Source organism: Hibiscus syriacus, unplaced genomic scaffold (assembly GCF_006381635.1).
Source record: "Hibiscus syriacus cultivar Baekdansim isolate YM2019G1 unplaced genomic scaffold, ASM638163v2 tig00013386_pilon, whole genome shotgun sequence".
Taxonomy (NCBI): Eukaryota; Viridiplantae; Streptophyta; class Magnoliopsida; order Malvales; family Malvaceae; genus Hibiscus; species Hibiscus syriacus.
The window spans coordinates 932,198-955,905 of NW_024062302.1; the positions used below are offsets into that span (position 1 = coordinate 932,198).

At 32.1% G+C, this 23,708-nt stretch overlaps 1 protein-coding gene, 1 long non-coding RNA gene and 1 pseudogene across 2 annotated transcripts; 2 read left to right on the forward strand and 1 right to left on the reverse strand.

Moving 5' to 3' along the window:
- Positions 1–10,284: 10,284 nt before the first annotated feature.
- LOC120206165 (protein FANTASTIC FOUR 2-like) lies at positions 10,285–11,055 on the reverse strand. Its single transcript, XM_039205889.1, has one exon. The coding sequence runs from the start codon at positions 11,053–11,055 to the stop codon at positions 10,285–10,287; it is 771 nt and encodes a 256-aa protein (XP_039061820.1).
- A 5,690-nt stretch (positions 11,056–16,745) lies between these two features.
- On the forward strand, positions 16,746–18,312 carry LOC120206182. Its single transcript, XR_005524085.1, has 2 exons — positions 16,746–16,833; positions 17,770–18,312. It is a non-coding gene; the product is annotated as an uncharacterized LOC120206182 (long non-coding RNA).
- A 2,675-nt stretch (positions 18,313–20,987) lies between these two features.
- Positions 20,988–22,830, forward strand: LOC120206166 (annotated as a pseudogene).
- Positions 22,831–23,708: the final 878 nt, after the last annotated feature.

Sequence of the window (23,708 nt, forward strand, 5' to 3'; positions counted from 1 at the left end):
TTGTCCTAAAAGGTAGGATCTGATTGCTATAGTTCCACATTGAGTCTGGTTTTGAATAGATACCACATTAGAGTAGAAAATAGGACTAACTGATGATAGACGATTGGTTTGAGGTGAAATTTTATCAAACTTCCATGTTTTGAGAATCGGAAGGTATTCAAAGTCAATACCAATCATGGCTTGAACAGAAGGAATACGCTCTTCCCGGATTCTATAAGATTGGAAAGAATTTATATACCTATGGTACAGGTCATCTCTACGATGTTCAGGCATATTAAAACACAATCCTATAAGACTTGAAGGTGGAGGAGGAACGGGATTAGAAGGTCAGATTGAATGACTCGATGAAGTCCTAGGACGTTTAGGGTTTGACATGATTAAAGAATCGAAATAAGGAATGTAACCTTGAAAATTTCGGATTTGAGAGGAATGTAATGTTGTGTTGCATGATTTAATGATAGTAGCAGGATATAGAGATGAAAAGCTCGAAGAATCCGACAAATTTTTGTTGATTTTGAGTAAAAGGAGAATTTAGAGAGGAAGAGAGGCGTATGACTAGAGAGGGTTTAATTTTAGGGTTTAAAATAAATAAGAAAATAAGCCTTTTTAAACCCAAAACTCGATTGATGCATCGATGCATGGCCTTGTGCATCGATGCACATTCAAGGCGTGCATCGGTGCACCTTCATGGTGTATCGACGCACATTCAAAGGATGCATCGATGCACTGTTAAGTGTATCGATGCATGAAGCACAAAAATGTCAAAAATCTATTTTAAACACTCAAAATGCTAAATTAATTAGCTCTAGTGATATTGGCAACTCATATATTGAAAATTAATCATGTTCAATCAATCAAATTAATCCTTAAACTACATTTGAACATAAAATTAATTTTCACCAAAGAATATAAACTCCCCCTAACTAATAGTAATGAATGCAATAAAAATTACTATTATAAGCAATTTTCATTTATTCTCAAAAGTGCTAAAATTATTTTAAACACTAAGTGAAGATAGGTCAGTTAAACCTAATTCTCTCCTAAGTGTCCAAAATCTTTCTTTGTCTAAAGGTTTTGTAAAGATATCCGCTAATTGGTGCAAAGTATCAACAAATTCTAGAACTACATCTTCCTTAGCGACATGGTCTCTAATGAAGTGATGTCTAATTTCAATGTGCTTAGTTCTAGAGTGTTGGATGGGATTTTTAGTGAGACAAATAGCACTAGTATATTCACACTTGATAGGAATGGTACCTACTTCAATTCCATAATCAAAAAATTGTTGTTTCATTTATAAAACTTGTGCACAACAACTACCGACTGAAATGTATTCCGCTTCAGTGGTAGATAATGCAACACAATTTTGTTTCTTTGAAAACCAAGAAATCAATATATTTACAAGGAATTGGAAAGTACCGGAGGTGCTTTTCCTATCTAATTTGCATCCTCCATAATCCGCATCAGAGAAGGCATGCAAGCTAAAGTTAGAGTCTCTAGGATACCAAAGTCCTAAACTAGGAGTGTCTTTAAGGTATCTAAATATTCTCTTAACAGCTAGTAAATGTGATTCCTTAGGGCATGATAGAAATCTAGCACATAAGCAAACAATAAACATAATGTTCGGTCTACTTGCAGTTAGATAGAGCAAAGAGCCAATCATTGACCTATATAATTTAGCATCCACACATTTACCTCCTTCATCTATGTCAACCTTTATTGATGAGCTCATTGGAGTGTCATGAGGTTTCCCATTTTCCAGCCCAAATTTCTTGAGCATATCTTTGACGTACTTAGCTTGATTGATGGAGATGCCATCTTTTCTTTGCTTGATTTGGAGTCCCAAGAAAAATGAGAGCTCCCCCTTCATGCTCATCTCGAATTCACTTTGCATTAGCTTAGAAAATTCTTGGCAAAGAACATCATTAGTAGAACCAAATATTATATCATCAACATAAATTTGAACTACTAATAAATCTTTACCTTTATGCTTTAAAAACAATGTAGTGTCAACCTTCCCTTTGAAAAAAAACTTTTTCAATTAAAAAGTTTGACAATCTTTCATACAAAGCTCCAGGAGCTTGTTTTAAACCATAAAACACTTTTGTCAATTTAAGAACATGATTTGGAAATTTTAAATTTTCAAAACTAGGAGGTTGTTCCACATACACTTCTTCCTTTATAAAACCATTTAAAAATGCACTTTTATCATCCATTTGATATAATTTAAATTCATGAAAACATGCAAATGCTAATAACATTCTAATTGCTTCCATCCTAGCTACGAGAGCGTATGTTTCATCATAATCTATGCCCTCTTCTTGAGTATATCCTTGAGCAACAAGTCTAGCCTTGTTTCTCACTATATTACCACTTTCATCAAGCTTATTCCTAAATACCCATCTAGTACCTACAATAGATTTATTACTAGGCCTTTCAATTAATGTCCATACTTTACTTCTCTCAAATTGATTTAACTCTTCTTGCATAGCCATAATCCAATGTTCATCATTTAATGCTTCTTCAATATTCTTAGGCTCTATGCATAAGATAAATGCAACATAATTACAAATATTTCTAAGAGAAGATCGAGTTGTTACCCCTTTTGATGGATCACCTATAATTTCACCATCCTTGACATAGTTGTACTCTCTTGGATAAGATACTTCCCTTTCTTCAATGGTTGGATTCTTGAGAGGATCATGAGTTTCCTCATCTTTCGTTTCTTCCTTTGATGATGGTTTTCCAACGTCATGTATAACGTCATTTGTATTTATAATACCTACATCATCATTCAAACAAGAATCCTTCCTCGGAAGGAGATTATCATCGAAAACAACATGTATAGACTCTTCTACAACTAAAGTTCTTTTATTAAATACTCGATAAGCTTTAGAATTTAAGGAATAACCCAGAAAAATTCCTTCATCACTTTTAGCATCAAATTTGCCAAGATTGTCTTTACCGTTGTTTAAAACAAAACATTTACATCCAAAAGGATGAAAATAGCTAATATTAGGCTTTTTATTTTTAAAAAGTTCATATGAAGTTTTCTTCAAAATAGGCCTAATCATTACTCGATTAATAACATAACAAACGATATTTGTGGCTTCTGCCCAAAAATATTTTGGCAAATTGTTTTCATAAAGCATGGTTCTAGCCATTTCTTCTAAAGTTCGATTTTTCCTCTCAACAACTTCATTTTGTTGAGGGGTTCTAGGTGCTGAAAAATTATGGCTAATACCATTAGAATTACAAAATTCAGTAAATCCAAGATTTTCAAATTCAGTTCCATGATCACTCCTAACACTAGTTATAGAGTAACCTTTTTCGTTTTGGATTACTTTTGAAAACGTGATGAATTTTTCTAATGCTTCATCTTTAGTACTTAAGAATAGAACCCAAGTATATCTAGAATAGTCATCTACCAAAACAAATGCATATTGTTTTCCACCCAAGCTAGTAGTTCTAGATGGACCAAAAAGATCTAAATGGATCAATTGTAATACTCTACTAGTGGATACGTCATTAATGGATTTAAAAGAAATTCGCTTTTGTTTTCATTTAGCACAAGCATCACAGATTTTATCATTATAAAATTTTAATTTAGGCAACCCTTGAACTAAATCTCTTTGAATTAGCCGTTGCAAAACACTCATACTAGCATGTCCTAGTCTCCTATGCCATAACCAACTATCATGCTTATCCCTAGCAACTAGGCATAAATTAGTTATATCAATAAAATCTAAATGCACTATGTATATGTCCCTATTTTATGGCCAACAAGCATAATCAAAATAGATGCAACGTCAATCAATTTTGCAATCATTTAAAATAAGACATTGTATCTTTTATCAAATTCATTTTTCAAAAGATTATGCTTTTAACCCATTCACATATAAAACATTATGCAATGATGATTATAGAGATTAAGTGCATATGCATAAAGTTTTAAAGATGTTATGCATTAAAAGTTGATATCATTGAAAATTTGAAATCTATGCATAAACATTAAAAAGTTTAAGGTCAAAAATTTGTAAAACCAAAGTTCTTGAAAAATCGATATCAATTGTTAAATAGATATAAATTACATTTTAAAAACAATTTTGACCAAAAAATTAATATGATGAACTAGAGTTTATAAAACATTACCAAAAATTACTATGTTCATCATACAATATCTTTCAACATACATGAGATAACACATAATCATTTAGAACATTTAAAACCTCATGCATGCATAAACTAAATGAGCAACTAAATAAAATAAATACATCAAGTTTAGAGGTTACCCATTTCTTTTTCATGTGTGGCTAGAGCATATTGAATATCATCATCTTCATCACCATTGCTCCCACACACCTACAAGAGACATTTAAGTAAATTTTGGTATCCAAATTGTTTTGGATCCGTGAATGTTAGTTTCAATGCCCCTTGTTCCTTTTGGAACCCATACTTGTCTAATTTTAAATCTTTTTCCTTTCTTTAAAGGACAAGTATGTTCCTTATGACCATGATAATGACAATGTGAACATATTTTTCATTATTGAACTAGATGAATTATTTAAAATGGTCTCATTTTCTTTTGTTAAGCATTCAAGCTTAACTTTCAAATCAAAATTTTCTTTTTCAATACTTTCAAATTTCATTTTTAAAAGCTCTAAATCCTTCTTCAAGAGTTTATTTTGATTTTCAAAATCCATTTTCGTTTCTAGAAGAAGTTTGTTTAATTTGAAAATTTCTTTTTCAAAGTTTTCAGATTTTAGTTTTGAAAGCTCTAACTCTTTTTTCAACATTTCATTTTGTTTTTCCAAGTCTGTTTTAGCTTTTAAAAGAAGATCATTTTTAGCTATAAATTTAGAAATCAAATTCCTATATTTGGAGTTCATGATCTCAAACTCCGAAAATAATTCATCATAAGCATCTTGTAACTCATTAAAAGATTTTGAATTTAATTTATTTGAGTTAGAAGATACCTTTGGCTCTGTGAGAGTTAATAAAGACATCACCTTTATTTGTTCTTCTTCTTCATTGTCTATATAGATCTCCTCAAGATTATCCCACATTTCCTTGGCATTTGAACAAGAAGAAACTCCTTTATATACATTAGGATCAATTGTACAACACAACATGTGCATAGCCTTTGTATTTTGTTGAGCTTTCTTCCGTTCTTGATCACTCCACTTCTTTGCCTTCTTCGTAGGAGAGGAATATCCTTTCTCGATTATCATCCAAGCTTCCATATCATGTGCTTGGATAAATATCATCATGAACCTCTTTCAACAACGATAATTTGTTCCATTGAAGTAAGAAGGCACGTCAATTGGTATGAATTCTTCCATGGAGAATGAACCGGAAGTGGACGCCATCTTAATCGATTTAACTCTTCCCGAATCGACTCAAGAGGTGGTTAAACCTTCAAACGAGTGAGGCTCTGATACCAATTGTTGAGTTAATCGATCGACGGAATCGACCAAGAGGGGGTGAATTGGCAATTAAAAAGTTAGTGGAAGCTTTTGCAGAAAATTGAAAGAAATTGCACAGCTATTTAGAGTGGTTCGACTTTCTCAACCAAAGTCTACATCCACTACCTTAGCTATCCACACTAAGGATTTTCCAACAAATTCACTAATTTGTTCTTTCTTTTGAGGACAAAGAGTAACCTTACAACTCCCTCAAGAATTATACCCCAATTCTTGAGCACACTCCTTTTCAAAGAGAAATACACAAATTTGCAAACTTACAAGGAAAACCTCACAAGGTAATATGTTTACACAATTCTAGAACAAGATAAGAACACTCAATGATAATTACAAATGAGCACAAATTGTGTTCTTGAAAGCAAAATGAATATTGAAGGAAAATTGGCTTGATTTGCACAAACTTTATGTTTGATGCTTTCTCTCTTGTTTCTCAATAATTTCTTGTTGTTTCTTGTTGATCAATGGCTTCAGAACTTATTTAAATACTCATTCAATTGATTCTGAATGTTGGGGATACTTATTGGAGTCAATAGAGTCGTTTAAGTGTGAAAATAATTAATAAAATCAGTTGGGAGCATTAGTGCATCGATGCATGCACAAGGTGCATCGGTGCATCAAGTGTAAAATTCAAATATTTTGATCGTTAGACCCTTAGTGCATCGGTACACTAAGAGTGCATCGATGCATGAAATGAATTCGATGTTTCAAAATAGCCTGAGTGCATCGATGCATGGCTTGTGCATGAGTGCATCGATGCATGATATGTGCATCGATGCATAAAATGCATTCGATGTTCAATTTATTCATTGGTGCATCGATGCATGGATTGGTGCATCGGTGCATCACTTTGAAAATTTGATTTTAGGCTTGAATTTAGTTCAAAATACTTGGTGAAAATTGTTTAAAAAATAGTTTAAGTATAAAACACAATTTTACACATTTAGTAGGGTTTAAAATTGATCTTGAAAGACTTAGAGTAATATTTTGATATTCGAGTAATTAAATCGAATATACTTAGAAAATCATTTGTAAAATCTTAAAATTCATTTATACTTAATTTGTTATATCGAAACATCAAAATGTTTTCAACAAAAAATCTCTAAATAATATAGGGTAAAAATTACGGACAACGATAGAAGAATTTCACTACGAGAAAATAGGAATTAGAACCTCTCTAATCTAACAAGGAGAAAACAACTCTAAAAAAGCTCTCGAATTTCTCTAGTGTTGGGATAAAGTTAGAATGATTTGGGATGGTTTTGAAGCTAAATGGGTTAGGGTATTTATAGTTGAAGCTTATAGACTAATATTGTAAATACCCTAAAATACAAGGACTAAATGTGTAATTTTATCATCCATGAATTTCAACAATTTCGGTGTGCACCGAAAACCACCAAATTGCAACTTAAATTTGTCAAATTTAGCTGCCACCGATTTTGACTTTAACATCTTTTTCTATTTTCTCAGCTTTTTCGTTTTCTTCCGAGAATATTAATGTTATATTTCCATACGTGTATTGCATTATCTTATGGTTATCATCATATTAATATTGATTAGGAAACTGAGTTCCATTCTTGCCTAGTGTTGGAGCTTCATCTTCCAAAGTTTCTGAGAGGATGAGATGAGAGTGCCCCCTCAAGGCCAGACAAAGCTCCCCCCTACTTTCACCCCAAATCACAAGTGGATCACTTAAACAAATCAAAACCAATAGAATTCCACATAATATAACCTTATCTCTTTTTCTACTTCAGTTTCAATGGAAGAAAGACAACAGCCGGTTCTCTACGTGGGATCAACAGGAATCAAGTTCAAAGTTTTATTTCAAATGGAACACTAATGAACAGTTGGGAATTTGAATGAAAATCTGAACCCATAACTAAAACCAGCCAAAGTAACTGCTTCTGCTGGGTTAGGTTGAATAAACCAACCAATGTAACTGATCACTCGGGAAATAAAAATTATAAACAAAAGAAATAGGACCACCAAATTTGTGATGCTCACATCTCCGTACACCTTGTAATATATTCAAGCAGGTAAAGTTTCTGACTCCTTCGACCACTAAATTACATTCACTTATATATTTTTAATTCATCATATAATTACTCTTTTATTGAGAGAATTAAAATTTGAATCTTGAACCGGTACATTATGTTCCTTTTTGCACGTTGAGTAATCCCCGCAAGCTGCACCCCTTGATGTTGTGTCGTTGAAATTTGAAAAGGAAGGTGATCGTTCGTCAACCCCTGCCTAGCTAAGTAGCGAAAATCTTTATTGCCATTCAATTAAGCATCTTTTTTTAGCCCAACATATATGATTTTAATTGACAGTAAGAAATAAATACGAGGAGACATGGTGATAGCCTCAAGATTTCACTTGCCTGCGGGTGTGATACGGTGAGAGAATAATTTGTGTGATTAAAGGAAAGGCACTCTAAGGTTCTCAAAGCACATGATGGACGTCAAGACACAATGATGCATTTTTGGACAACTAACATTTCACAAATTCAGCATCCCCACTATTACCCGAAAATAACCCTAAAAACTTTAAGAAAAAAAGGGTACCTAACCCCAATTGCACTGTGGGACGATGCCCTTCTCTTTTCAGGAATGTTACCCCATTCCCAGGATTAGGGCTGCTTAACGAGTTGAGCAACTCGTGAGCGGTTTAAACTCAACTCGAGACCTTAATGAGTTGAGCCGAACAAAGTTCAACTCTATTCGATAAGTTCACGATAAGCTCGTTAATTTTTTTATATAATCTTTTAGTAGTTATCTTAAAAAATTATTTCATACACTCAAAAATCTTTTAGTACTTCATACACTCTTTTGATAAATTTGTTGGTTAAATTATTAATTTATGTTTATATTAAGTTTTATATAATATTAGTAGATTTTACATATGGTTAAGAAAATAAGGTAAAAATTCCGGTGAGCTTAACGAACAACGAGGCGAGCAATGAGTACCGAGCTTAACGAGTAATGAGCTTAACGAGTAATGAGCTTAATGAGCAACAAGTTTTCTTAATGAGCACCAGTCGAGCAAAATTTTAACGAGTTTAATAAGTAACGAGCTTAACGAGCAACAATTTTTTTTAACGAGCACGAGTCGAGCAACAAAACTTTTTAACGAGCACGAGTCGAGCACTACCCAACTCACGATCGACTTTCTCGATAAGCATTACCCAAAACCAACCAATAAATTTCCTAGCCTCTAAGCCTTTTGCTGATTGCCCGTATCCCAAAAGTTACCTTTTGTATATAATGTCCTCCCAAGGAAACGTCCCTTTCTTTTATTGTTGTGGTACAAATTTTGTTTTCAACATCTATAATCTATGCTTTTCATGATCTTCCGTTTTCATTACACTCAAACATTCTTTCAATTGTCCTTCGTAAAGATGGGTTCGGATCATACGTTTTAAAGTGTAACTTGAGAATTGTCGGGTTATTTATTATCTTTCACATTATACTAAATAAGATAAACTCATGATTTTTATATCTTCGGAGATAACTTTCGAAAACTACCGACTCTCTTTCAGTATAAAGTTTTAGGTAGACTCCTTCGTCCGTGTAAGTTATTAAAGGATCCCTGACCTCATGACAGATTTATAAATATTTTTCAATATAGACACATATGTATTAATAATAATAAAATTTCATAAGAGGCGAGCACAAATAAAATTTCAAGCTGGGCACTTTCAATAAAATGGACAACTAACATAAAGAAATTCAAATTCCAAGATAGCACGTGCCCACCATAAACGGTACATACATCTATCACTGCTTTCAGGGATGATAACACCATTAACCTTCAGACATACAATAACGTATGGATAAGACCTCTAGACAAGATCCCCAACAGATCCTCCTGATCTAATAGGACAAAATCAAAGATTTGATTATTGAGCTATCTAGATTGCTAAAATAAGAATAGTCATAATAATCTTATATCTTATGTTGAATCCTCGAATATACGCATTTAATCTTCATATTCTTCTTTATCATGAACAATTCTATCTCTCATAAAATATAGGCTAACGACCATCCTCTTATCGCGATTCTCGATACAAATTAGAAGGAACAAACCATCAATGGTAAACGAGATCAATTTATTTTCAGGGTATTATCATCTTCATTGTCAAAGACGTCGGAAAGAAGTTTAAACTGATTAGAATTCGAGTATAATTGAGGAAGCAACAGGTACCCAAAGCACATGGATGATCTGTCATTATGAGATGATCAGTTGTATGTTGTCTTTGGTGGCCCCGGAATTTCTATAATTACCAAGCATTCTTATATATGAATCTGAGTTTATTTGATGTTTTCATTCAATAATTTCATAATGTAAGTAAACCGTAGGACTTTCTGTGTATGTTAGAATATGTCCACGCCTGATGCCTGCTATTTCCATTTTTCTCATTTTCATGGTGATGGTCCAACAAAATGTACCGTATGGAAGCGATGAGCACAGAAATTAAAGTCAACCCTAGTAATCGATCGTGCATGGATTGAGGACCAGACAATTCACTACACCCGGTGGTTGAGAAAAAAATAAGGGCAATTCTCGCTTGGTGTCCTTTGTTTGCTAAATCTTTGCTTTGCAAGTAATTGTAAGAATTTGTATAGGTAAGATTAAACAAGATAGAAAAAGAAACATACACGGATGGTCCTATAACGATAATAACTACCAACAATAGCTTATTTTTGGAAATCCATGGTACGTAATCTTAAACTTGTAATAACTGAAAATTAGAAATCTATTTCTCAGTTTGGAGTGGTGCAAATTCTCCCAATTTTGGCCATATTTTTTAAGTTGTCACCAATAATGGTTTCCAATTAAGCAAGCCGCCTTTGTGGCCTCGATTACTTTCTTTGCAGCTGCTTGGCATTGGCAACTTCCCTGCCCCGATTTCATCCCCAACATTCCCGTTGTTTCCTTCTCTATTCTCAGTTTCCCCGCTAAACTCCTCTTCTTCAACTTCGACATCATTTTCTTGTTCTTGTTCTTCGCTGTTGTCTTCGATGCCGAGAATTGTGGTAGTGTCCTTGAAAAGGGAAAGCCTAAACCTCCCCTCGCTACGTTCTGCATGGAAGTAACTATGACAGGTAGGGAAACTAACGGCTTGAATAATTAAGCGGCCGTTTTCCCGATGAGGCTTGATCTGAACACCATTCGAACCGCTAATGGACGTCAAAGGAGGCGGAAAGCTGAAGCCACGCCTAATTTTTCTGGTCGACGAACTTTCCCTTGGTTTCGACGGATTAATATCGCAAGCCACGGTTTGAGTTTCCAAGGAAAGCAAGGAACCTTCGCTTCCAGTTTCGCTACCTAATTGTTCGGTGCACATTTCGAGGCTTTCATCACTGAGCCTAGAACCCGAACGATTAAGAAGAGGATGCACGTAGACTCTTTGGTTCACGGCCGGGGCTTTTGCGTCAGACAGGGTGTGGAGGAAACTCCAGCCACCCATGATGGTGGTGTTTGTTTCTCCATTATATGGCTCAGTGAAGCCCAGTTTCAGCCTCAAGAAACGTGATTCAACCACCTCCTGGCACCCTTGACAAGCACTTGAGCACATTTTCTTGTCCAAAATCAAAACTTGCAAGCGGAAAGGAAGCAGAGGAGAAACATGGGAGCTTAAATGAAGGGGATTTTTGGAGCTTTCTGAAAACACATGGGAAAGTGAGGATATAAACGAAAGAGATATTTTGTTTGATATTTGGAAGTAAATGAAGATGGGTGGTTTTGGAGAAGGGAAATAACAACGCAGTGAGCAATGAAAGAAAAATGAAGGGTGGTGGATTATTTATAGTAAGAGAATCGAGGGCAAAAAGTTAAACCCACTGAAACTTTACAATGCCACACATTCCAAAGAAAATAAAAGCAGAATAAATATTGTAGTAAACTTTAATTGAAACATGGCAAAGACATTGCTGAGTTTTGTCTTAGCTTTTGCCTCTTATCATCCAATCCATGTCGTGCTCTCGATTCCATCAATTGCTCTCACTCGCGGCTTTTTTTAATTAAACTAAAAGGTCATTATAAAGTAATATTTGTTTTTGAATAATTTCAGTCATTTGATAAAGAATACTCAATCACTTTGATTGTTGCTAGTGTTTGAACTTATGATCTTTAAGAATAACGACGACTTTTTCAACCACTAAAATATTTTAGTTCGTGCCTTTCGCTCACACTTAGTAGAAAATGAAAGTAATACTTACCCTACAGATACAACTGTTCGAATTTAGTGTCTCTCGATAAGACTCTTTTTAAACACTAAAATGGTTTAATAAATTCTAATTAAATTTATTTTTTAAAACAATTCCTACCTAGAAGAGAGGAAAAGGAAAATTTTGCTCTTAATTGGTGTTGAATCACAATCTATGAAAGAAAAGAAGTATCAAATGAAAACTTTTAACTACCTACTCTTGAGATTATTAACGGTTAAATTTAAATTTTAAAATCATCCTCAATACGTACTATTATATTTTTGTAACATCGTATTTACTTTTGTTGTAGAAACACTAATATCATGCAATGCGCTTGTAATCATATAATATGTCAAGTTTTTTCTAAAATAAAATATAATTATAATTCTTTTACCTTTTTTATAATATGGTTATTCATATGTATTTATGATATAATTTTGTCTATACTATTAGAGTTTAATATTCCATGTTATATTTATCATGACACACCTTTTGGTTAGAAAAAATCGATGATTTTATATAGATATATTTCTTTTTGCAACAATTTATTAATGCATTTAAAATTATTCGCGAAACAATCAATTAATTTAGTTTTTTTTATTCTTCACGCCTACATCAATATTATATCTACTTCTAAATAGAAACAAAAATATCATTAATAATTACTATTTTTTTTAAATGAAACACATATTTAAAGGAATGCGTTGGTTTTATTTTTCTCCTTGTCTTTTGAATTTTCGTATTGAGAATATATTATTTTTTATCTTATCTTTTGTTTAATGAAAAATTATTTTTTTATTAAAAATTGTTAGTTATAATTTATTTCCTTCTTGTTCATCTTAATTTAGGCATTGACAACATTTTTTTAAATAATAATCTCTTTAACTTTTGTACCTGAAAATTAAAAATTAGTGATTTACAAAAGCACGTCAAAATTAGAGGCCTGTCTGCCTGCTTGTCTGTCTCCGCCGGAGCACCGACTCGTAAAAACTGAAAAAATCCCATGCTAAATTCACAACAAGACGGGCAAAGGCAAAGCAGGCTTGTACGAACGAGTGAGATTTTTATCCCACCTAATTTGCTTTGTTTGCGGCCGGCGGGCATGGAAACTGCTTGTCCTTCCAAAAACTAATCGGACAATCAAAATCTTTTGTACAAAAAGAGCCATTTATATTGATGAAGCACACTGTCCATTCAACAGAAATCCATCTACATGCAAGAATTTAGGAATAAAATATCTGAACCTTTGATTTTGTGGTCAGATTATTCCTTTTGCAAGTGATCTTTCATTTGTACAATGATCTTCTCCCAAAGGTTTCCACCTGAAATCCTACAACAGAAAAGGAAATCATAGGGTTTCAGAGTTATATATTCTTAGCTTGATTTTTTTTCTGTGTGTTTTTTTTTTTTGAATAATTCAGATTTTATTACCCAAAATAGTACTGTTTGCTACAACCAATCAACAAAAGAAAAACTATAAGCAGCCTAATAACAAAAAGAAAACTATAATTCAGATTTCTTTGTGTTTTATGGTGAAAGATCGAATCAAAGTTTCACTTTATATTACTACATATTTTTTTAATTCTAATTGAATTTAAATAATGATTTATTACAAAAATAAGTATAAAAATTATACTCAAAATTAATTTTTGATGTTTAAAGAATTTTTGGTTTAAAATAGGTGCCCATTGTTTTCTTCGTTATATTATTAGGTGCTTACCGTTAAAGAAAATCGTTAAGTGACATGTATCATATTTATATTAAAAAAAACATAATATTATTTAAAAGTATATATATATTTTTTAAAAACTGAACGTGACATGTTTCACCTAACGGTTTTTTTAACAACATACCCCTAAAAGTGTAATGTAGAAAACATTTGACATTTATTTTTTAACGAAAAATCTTTAAACACCAAAAAATAATTTTAAATATAATTTAAACATTTATTTTTATATTAAAATTTAAATAATTAACATATATCATATATTTTATATACCAATAAAAATCTAGATTTAAATAAATAATTTGATTTAAACTTATCCCGACAAAGAACATGTACCGATTGTACACACTCATAACCCTAACCATTGAAATTGCTTTCAAAATCTCCCTTCTTATTTTTCTTTTTAGGGTAGCCAACCAATCAACGGGAAAAAGAAACCTTTTTTCTTTAAAATAGTAAGGAAAACGTGCCATGCTCCTCCCATTGGTTATTTGTTACATCCCCCGACACGTGTTTGCTTATCTGTCCCGATTAATATAGACAAAAGAAAATATTAACATTGATTAAAATTTAAGATAAAGTACACAAATAATCCTTTGATTATAAAATATTATTTTATTAAGTTTTTTAACTGTTGAAAATTATAAAATAGTCTCTCAGTTATAAGACGAAATTTGGTTGAGTCTCCTCACTATAAAAAGTTACAAAATGATCATCTGACTATTCATATATCCCAAACTAGTCTTTTTTTTTTGTTAAAAAATAATGGTTGTTTGAGTTGGACGTTAACTTACTGACTGAAATTTTATAAAATCGTATTTTAATGATGTCTACTGGCACCGTCGCTGCTTTCAAGCACTAGCTCGATGACATAATGTTTCGAGCACTAATTGATGACATAATGTAAATGGATACTCGTTCTATAAAATACATCGCAAACGATTTTGTAATAAGATTTAACGTTTTTGTAATAAGATTTAACGTGTTTCAGTCAGCATGTTATTGTCCAGCCTAGAAGGTCGGCAATTTTTTAACTAAAATGATTAGTTTAGAACTTATAAATAGTTGGTGACCATTTTGTAATAAGATTTTTCGAGTTCAGTCAGCATATTAACGTCCAACTTCAATTTTTTTCATTCAATTCAACTGGAGTGGACCAAATACTCACCCTTGCATAGGGGTGTATTCGGTTCGGTTCGGTTCGGTTTTTTATCAAAAATTGAACCGAACCGAAATAAACGGGTTTTCAATATTTAAACCGAAACCGAATAGTTAAAAAATCGAAAAAACCGAAATCGGTTTTTTCGGTTCGGTTCGGTTTTTTTAACGGTTCGGGTTTTTCGGTTCGGTTCGGTTCGGTTTATCGGTTTTTCAATAAAAAAATCACTTGAAACTATAATTTTTTTTACAAAAATTGCCTATTCGGTTCAATATGGAACAAATGGGTTCCATGTGGAAAACCCGAACCGAACCGAATCAAAAAAATAAAGTCTTTAAACCGAACCAAAAATCGAACCGTTTAAAGCCAAACCGAACCGAACCGAACCGTTTTACTCGATTCGTGTCGGTTTTTCGGTTTTTCGATTTTCTCGATTTCGTTGCTAAGCCCTACCCTTGCATATAAACCATCACCAATAACCGATTTTTTAGCCATTATCGTGGGCCCCAAAATTATTTAGGGAAAAGGGGTGCCAACAAATTATTTCGGGATGTACGATATTTTTTACAATACAATTAGAACTCGTCACCTCGAAGTGACGAGTTTTATCTTTAAAAAATCTAAATTCAATATTAAAAATCTGAAGAAAAAAATAACTTTTTAATAAAACTCGTCATATTGACAAGAAATATTAAAATAATGATCCTCGAATATAAAAATAATATATCATAGAACTCGTTATCTTAAAATGATAAGTTTCCTTTACATTATAAAAATACTGTAGATCCTAAAATAATTTACTAGTACTTTTTCTTTAAATAATTTTGGGGCCTACTGTAATGAGAGAGAGAAACCCAATAACCACATTTCCATTTTTTCATCCCAACCCAACCCTTTATGACGCAAACATGTCAATCCAACCCTAGACCAAGGAGCCGCTCTCTTGCACGTAACTTTTGACTATTCTTTTTTCCATTGTTTTCGTATATTTATATAATTGCAAATTCCTTAAAAGTAAGTAAAATAAATAAATTAAAGCGGAAACCAAGGCAACATGCTTTGACACTCACAGTTATCTAAGAGTCTAACTAGAAGTTTTATTAATGTATTGTTTGGGATATATTATCGGGAATATTATTTTTTTTATGTATTGTTGATTACCGGCGTTTTGGATTAAATGTCCTTAATTTTTTTTTAAAAATATTATTCTTCTGTCATTGAATAATAAAAATGCTACGAAGATTAAATTACAAATTTATCCTTAAATTATTTTAGATTTATAAAAAAAAAGTCTATAATTAAAATTTTATATGAAGTGAAGGGGTTAAAATAAAATTTTACTATTTCATTAACATTTTTATATTTTTAATTTTGTAAAAAAAATATATAAATTTTATGAATTTAATTTTTTTTAAAAGATAATATATAAATATTTTTCAACTTGTTAAAAAAATAAATATATAATAAGGACAATTTAATCAAATATGTATTCCAATAATCTTTTATTCCTTTAACCAAACACGGTAATCTTACATTCCTGCTAAACCAACCAAACACAAAATACATTCCCAATAATTCTATTCCCTAATAATCTTTTATTCCCACCGATAATCTTACATTCCGTGACCCTAAGGATTTTACTAACAACAAACGAGGAATGAACACTATTATTATTCCATACCAACTCGTTCCTTGTCCACCAGGACCGACAACAGATCATGCAATACTCCTCCACAATGTTGTTGAAATAATTTTCTGTCAAGGTCTTAAAACAATCAACAAAAGAGCTGACAGGTAATGGAAAATCCTGACCCCACCCAAAAAATTTCAACAATCAACAGCAAAGCATGACCGGAATCGTCCACTCCGCACTCCCACATCGATTGCAAGTAAGGATAACCTCTATGCCTCTCTCAACAACCTGAGCCTTTGACGGTTACAGACTCTGTAAAGCCCTCCACATGATTTCCACCATCTTCGGAGGAATATGCAATCGCCTCAATCTAGCCCAATTAATCAAATTAGGATTATCCAAGTAATATACACTCCATCCTGTCCAACCCAACGAACAAAAAGTTCGGCTTTAGCTCAACTAAACCTAGCCCAACCCAACCCAACTATTTAAAATATTAAAGAAAGCTAAACCCTAAAAGCCTATCTTTACCATCTCATATCATTTTATAACCAGCCGAATTGGTTCCGCCCCCTCGCCAGACCAGCCGGTGGTCACGGCAGTAATCTGTTGGACTTTCCGTGCATCTGGTAAGCTATGTGTTGTAAAAAGCTTCACCTTGTTGTCAAGTTTCTTGTGTTAAGAGATAGATATGCATGGATAAGGGAATAAGTTTAATTGTCTTGGATTTCAAATGTGAATAAACTTTTGATGTTAAGCCTCATTGTTGACTTCGAATGCCGTTTTTAATGAATGTTTAACTAATATATGTTTGTGATGAGCATTGCTTAGCAGCGTGGAATGTTTTTCTTATAAAGAGGTACTTTTGAATAGAAATGAAGGTGATGAAGTACAGCAGGTACTTATGACCGTTTCCAGCCTCGATGTTTTTCTGGTGCAGTCAATTTGTACTGTACCGAGCATCCGATGGGTTGTTTGACTGAATGAATACAGAATTTTGTACTTTCTGATTCATTTTCTATTCCTATAACCTAATTTAACATCTCCGCAGACACAAATGATTGCAGCTAAAGCATTATAAAGGGATAGGAAATCTGTGTTCCTAGCATCAAAACAAAATGATTTCTTCTGAATTTTGAACATCTGTATCAAGGGTTATTTAATTAGAACTCACCTTATTAGAGTCTTTATTTGTGAATTAGAACTTCCGGGCTAGCTCAGTTGAGCATGCGGTTCATTGTAGTCTGGGATGAATTAATGATTTTATCTCAGTGGTGTGAACTTTTAATAAGTTCATTAGAAATTTAGGAGTGTGAAATTACAAAATTTCAGGGGCACGAAATTAGATCAATAGGAAATCCAAAGAAAATACATAATTATATGAGAATTTGAAATTCTTAGGGAGTGAGAACACTCGGTCCATCCGTGATTGTAGTCCATAAAATTTTATACTTCACATGATGATAAAATTTACTTGTACAAGTCATAAAGCATCACGCATGTGATTGTGATTCAATTTAGTGATATTGATTGTATTGATTCATGCGTTGCTTTCTACGTTTTAGGCTTCTTTCGGAGGTGGCTTCAATTTTGCTTGCCTCTATCTTTACTCATGTATGGTTCATCCTTGTTGCCGCATAAGTTTATTCTTTATCCCATCTGTTCTTCCTGTAACTAATCTGATCACATTTATTTATTTGAAACTAAACTCCCATGCATACTCTTACCAATTTAAGGCAAAAGGATTAATTATTCTATTTAAAAAAAGTTGTGCATTCAAATTCATCGGTTAATGGTTGAACGATATGGAAAGAGAGAACTCTTAGTGAAGGTAAAAAGGATAATTTGCCACTTGATGAGGACCAGCCAATCCAGACACAGAAGAGCTTGGAAGAGAAAGCCGACTATCTTTTACGACAAATTGAAGAACAACGACGGACTATAGGTGACTTAAACTTCAAGGTATGCGAGCTTATCTTGTTGATGATACGCTATGTACATTTGATTCACAATGAGTTGTTATCCTTCATTTGTAACAAATTTGCTTGGAGTTACCAAAAATGTAGTACAGACCATAACCATCAATGATCAGCGATTTGATGTTTCCAGAGAACATTGGTACTTTCTGACAACTTTATCGTATCATCCTTGGGAAAATGTTGAATCGAAAATGAATATCGCTTGTCAATGAATCATCATGAGCCAGACATTTTTACGATCCATGCAAATAATATGGACTTCGATCACGTGCCCAATAACTATGAAATGTGATTCTTTGTTCAAATCAAAAGATGTCAACTACAATACACAATCACAATCTTCACTTTTGAGTATTATACCTAAAATAATTCTAAGTTTTTCAGTAGATACAAAAGTAAAAAAATTAAAAGTTCATGATAAAGAAAAATGTAAAGGAAAAAACACTAAAAGGTACGAAAAAAAAATTAAATCTATCAAGAGAAAAAAGTCAGGCTATATGTCAAGAAGTTACCCCATAGAGATTGCTTTAATCTTATAGTACATATAGATGAACAAAAATATTTATTTTATAAATAAAAGTTAAAAAATATATCATATGTATTTAGGGCGAGCAAAAATCATTTTCTCTTGATAAAATTGAATTTTTAAAAGGAATAATTTGATTTATTTATTCAATTCAAAATTTTGTTTGAATTTTGAGTTTAAGTTCCCTTTAAATTTGTAAAGTTGGAATAATTAAAAAAATAGAAATTAAAACGATATTATTTTGGTATTTAATTAAACTATTTGATTGTTTTGAGAGTTGATCTATAATTTTCTTGTTTCTTTAGTTCATTTTTCGTTTGAGTCCATTACGATCAAATTTGAATCACAAGTTCTTCGGTCACAATGAAATACTTATGTAGCTTTAATTACTTTTGTTGACAACAAATTTCTCTCTCTCTCTCTTAATTTAGTTCTTTTAATTTTATATGACTTTCTTATTTCTTCATTTCATCATTTATTTTAAGTTCATTTTGATCATTTTTGAATTATACTCGCCTCTACAACTGTAGAATATTTATATAACTTTAATTCTCTTTTTGTCAACAAATTTTTTATTTTTTTCATTTTAATCCCTCAACTATGTACTTTATTCAACATTGTTCTTTAATTGTAATTCTTTACAAATTCTTTCTTCTCGTAAATTCTTCGAGTCCTTTATACATCAATTCTTTTCCATTTATATCCTTTCTTTAAAAAATAACATTGTAAATATATCATATAATTTTAGATTATATTTTATTTATAAATAATAATACAAATCTTACTTAGACATGAAAATGAATATATTCATATTAAATTAGAATTAACCGGTATCATAATATTATAAATAATTATATTTAAATTCAAATAAATATTTAAACAAATATATTTGACTTATCTCGACACGAAAAAAATAAAAAAAATTGAATAATAAAACAATAATTATAAAGTCAACAAATTTAATTTTTTTGCTCGACTCGATCGAATGCTTATTTAATTTTTTTTGGTGAAAGGTATGATCAAGAAAGGGAATCATACACGAGAAGATATGAGTACGGACTTCATTAAAAACTTCCATAGTCCTATACAGAGGAAAATAGTACCCATATAAATATCATAACAAATAGCTGACAATGGTACCAAACCAAATTATCTAGGAACTAGATCCGCATGAAGCATCGAATACATTATTTTTTTTATAATTCATTTGAATTGAAACTTCAAAGTGATTTATATATTAATCGGTAGAATTGTAAGCATGATGAAAAATTATAATAAGATACGAAAATAAAAACTTATGCCACGTTAAGATGTTTTTAAGACAAGCCATTAAATTTGAAACCCAACTAAACTATGGCATGGGATAATTTTATTGATAAATATGGATAAAGATATTTATATACATTTGAGTTGTTAATGCACATAATAATAATAATTAAAAACATTGTACATAATAATAATTAAAAACATTGTACCGAATCTCAATAACAAGAATGAATATATACACTTTCGTCCTAATGCATGCATAACTAAAGAAAAGGAAAAGGACTAGATATGGCAAGACAAAAAAGTTACCTACTTGGTCGGCTATAATGGAAAATTTTGATGGTATGTAAAAATAATTTCAGTTGCATATATTTACTATTTAATTAGTATAATTTGAATTGTATGTAAAAATAATTTCCATTGTACTCTTCGATTTCAAGAGAAATAAGAGTTAATACAATAATCATTATCATTCACAACTTATGTCAATCATTATAAATATTATATATAAATTTATTATATGTTAATTTCGGAATTGGTGAGTCAAATATATATTAAAATAATTCATTATTTATTAAAAAGATCTTCAGTCAAAACTAAATTTTAATTAAAATTGGTCACTAATATGAATTTTAGATATAAGAAAAGTACTTATATCATTGCTTTTCAACTCTTTAGTTTATTTTAAAAATAAATTTAAAGTTTTTCTTTATAATAATTAATATATTTTAAAATTTAAATTTATAATTACTACAATTAAATATGGTAAGAAAAGAATATAAGGAATTAGAAATTGATGAGGAATGAAATTGGCGATCCCTATCCTTATCGATTTTCTCTTTTTATGAAATACGTGGGTAATTAGTATTATTTAATGTATTCAGCGAAAGAATTTTGGGATTATTATATCACTAATTGATCGGTTATAAATAGTCCAAAATCAAACAAATTTTTCTATAAAGAAAACCAGAAGTAGTCGTCTTCGATATCTGGGGCAGGAGAAAGTAAAAAGATGAGCGGAAATCCGATTTACCCATCAAAGTTCACTCTTTATGTCGGAATATGTTGGATTCTTGCTGCTTTTGGTGGCCTTATGTTTGGCTACGACATTGGAATTTCAGGTCAGCCAACTTCTTTCATTATATATATATATATATCCAATTTTTTATATATGAAGAAAATATTATGACCCTGAATCTTTGTCCAATTATTGACTCGCTGTTATATTGTAGATCTAAGCTTGAATCTTTGTTTTCTATGTGATGTTCATGATTGGATCTCATATACTAATAATGAATATGAAAAAATATGCAGGTGGGGTGACAGCCATGGATGACTTTCTGATTAAATTCTTTCCCAAAGTCCATGAAAGAAAGATGCATGCAAAGGAGGATAATTACTGCAAATATGATGATCAATATCTTCAGCTTTTTACGTCTTCACTCTATCTAGCAGCTCTTGTTTCAAGCTTTTTTGCTTCAAAAGTTTGCACCAAATTTGGCCGAAAGCCGACGATTTTAGCGGCTTCTTTGTTTTTCCTTGCCGGAGCTGCCTTAAGTTCCGGTGCTCCGAATCTCTGGATGCTTATTATCGGACGTGTGCTCCTTGGCATTGGCGTTGGCTTTGGGAATGAGGTTAGATTGGATTCAAATCATACATATTTATGTTATTGAATTTTATCTTCGATCATGCTCCGGTGACTGATAAAAGTTACTTGTGCAGGCTGTTCCATTGTTCCTGTCGGAGATAGCCCCAGTCCAGCATCGTGGAGCCGTCAATATTCTCTTTCAACTATTTGTAACCATAGGGATATTAATTGCAAATATGGTCAACTATTGGACATCAAAATTGCACCCCTATGGATGGAGAGTGTCTTTGGGGATTGCCGGCGTACCAGCCGCTATATTGTTCATAGGTTCTTTGATCATCACCGAAACTCCAGCGAGCCTAGTCGAGCATGGAAAGGAGTCGTCAGGGTATACAACACTGCAAAAGATTAGGGGTGTCAAGGAAGTTGATGTCGAGTTCCAGCAGATTAAGAGAGCTAGTGAAATAGCCCAGGGAGTGAAGCAACCTTTCAAGAAACTCCTGACCCGCAGCAGCATGCCCCTTTGATTATTGGCGTCATGCTTCAAGTTTTCCAACAGTTTACAGGGATCAATGCCATATGTTTATGCTCCCGTTTTGTTCCAAACAGTCGGATTCAAGAACGATGCTTCGTTGTTGTCCTCGGTGATTACTGGACTCGTAAACGTTTGCTGTACCCTCGTCTCGGTTGTTTCGGTCGACAGGTTTGGTAGGAGGATACTACTCCTTCAAGCTTGTGTTCAGATGTTTATAAGTCAGGTATGCATCTATCCATCAGTTTTAACCTAGATATCCAAATCTTCACCAATGTTGAGTCCTCATAGCAAGTTTATATATGATACCTGCAGGTTGTAATTGGGGTAATTCTTCAACGTGACCTAAACGCCACGGATTCACTATCAAAACCCGAAGCAATTGTGGTCGTGTTTTTGGTGTGTTTGTTTGTGTCGGCTTTTGCTTGGTCATGGGGTCCTCTTGGGTGGCTGATACCTAGTGAAACATTCCCTCTCGAGACTAGAACGGCTGGATTCGCTTTCGCTGTCAGCTCCAACATGCTTTGCACCTTCATCATAGCCCAAGCATTCTTGTCGATGCTGTGCCATATGCGCGCCTTGATATTCTTCTTCTTCGGGGGCTGGATACTTGTCATGGGAATCTTCGTGTATTACTTGCTACCTGAGACTAAAAATGTGCCCATCGATGCCATGGTCGACACCGTCTGGAATAAACACCGTGTCTGGAAAAAGTTTACAGCCGATGAAAATTGAACGGGGGATGATATATATATATATATATCATATTAGGCCTAGGGGTTGTTAAATTATTTTCATTTTTCATAGGATAACTTTAGGATTTTTGTAAATGTTTTTTATAGTATAATATTTGAAATACGTATTAAATATTTTTTTATTTTCTCACTACTTGTTTGTTAAACTTATTTAAGTTTTATGTCTACGTTTCTGGGAAATAATTTCTTCTAACTTGGGTTTTTGATTTTTTTTTTGTTTTCGTCAATTTTAAGATTTAAGTATTTTTAAACTCTATGTCTAAATTTAATTTTTCCCCTTTAATTGTATGGAATTATGATATTATTTCAATTGGTAAAAATATGAAGAAAAAACTCTAAAAAAATATAATTTTAGAAACCAACGTGTTAAAATTTTTATTGGACTCATAAAATGATATAATTAAGATTTAGTCCTTCTAAAAATTATACAGGTAGAAATCAACACATTAATAAAATTATATTCTCACTCCTACATCAGAGTTAATGTAAACAAAAAATAAGAAAAAATACTAGAAAAAAATAAAAATTTAAAATATTAGATTTTATTCTTAAATAAATTATAAACATAAAAATTATTAATATATAGAACATATTTGTAACGCAAAAAAAAATACCAATACAATAAGCAATTGCATAGGTTTATAAAAGTGCATACAGTCAAATATTTGTAGAGATGCTAGACCCTTGTATGAAAGTTTTGAGCATGCTTAGATATCCCATCTTAGTATATAAGTTTTATTAAGTTTTGATACCGAGGCTCGCAAAATTCATTAAAACTATCAAAATGATCATACAGACGGTAGGTATAGATATCATGCATAAGGGTATGTAGGTAAGAAGAAAAACAACAATAATCAA

Bases quoted from the DNA above. Each gene is read 5' to 3' on its own strand.
- LOC120206165 (XM_039205889.1), bottom strand. From the start codon at position 11,055: ATGTGCTCAAGTGCTTGTCAAGGGTGCCAGGAGGTGGTTGAATCACGT.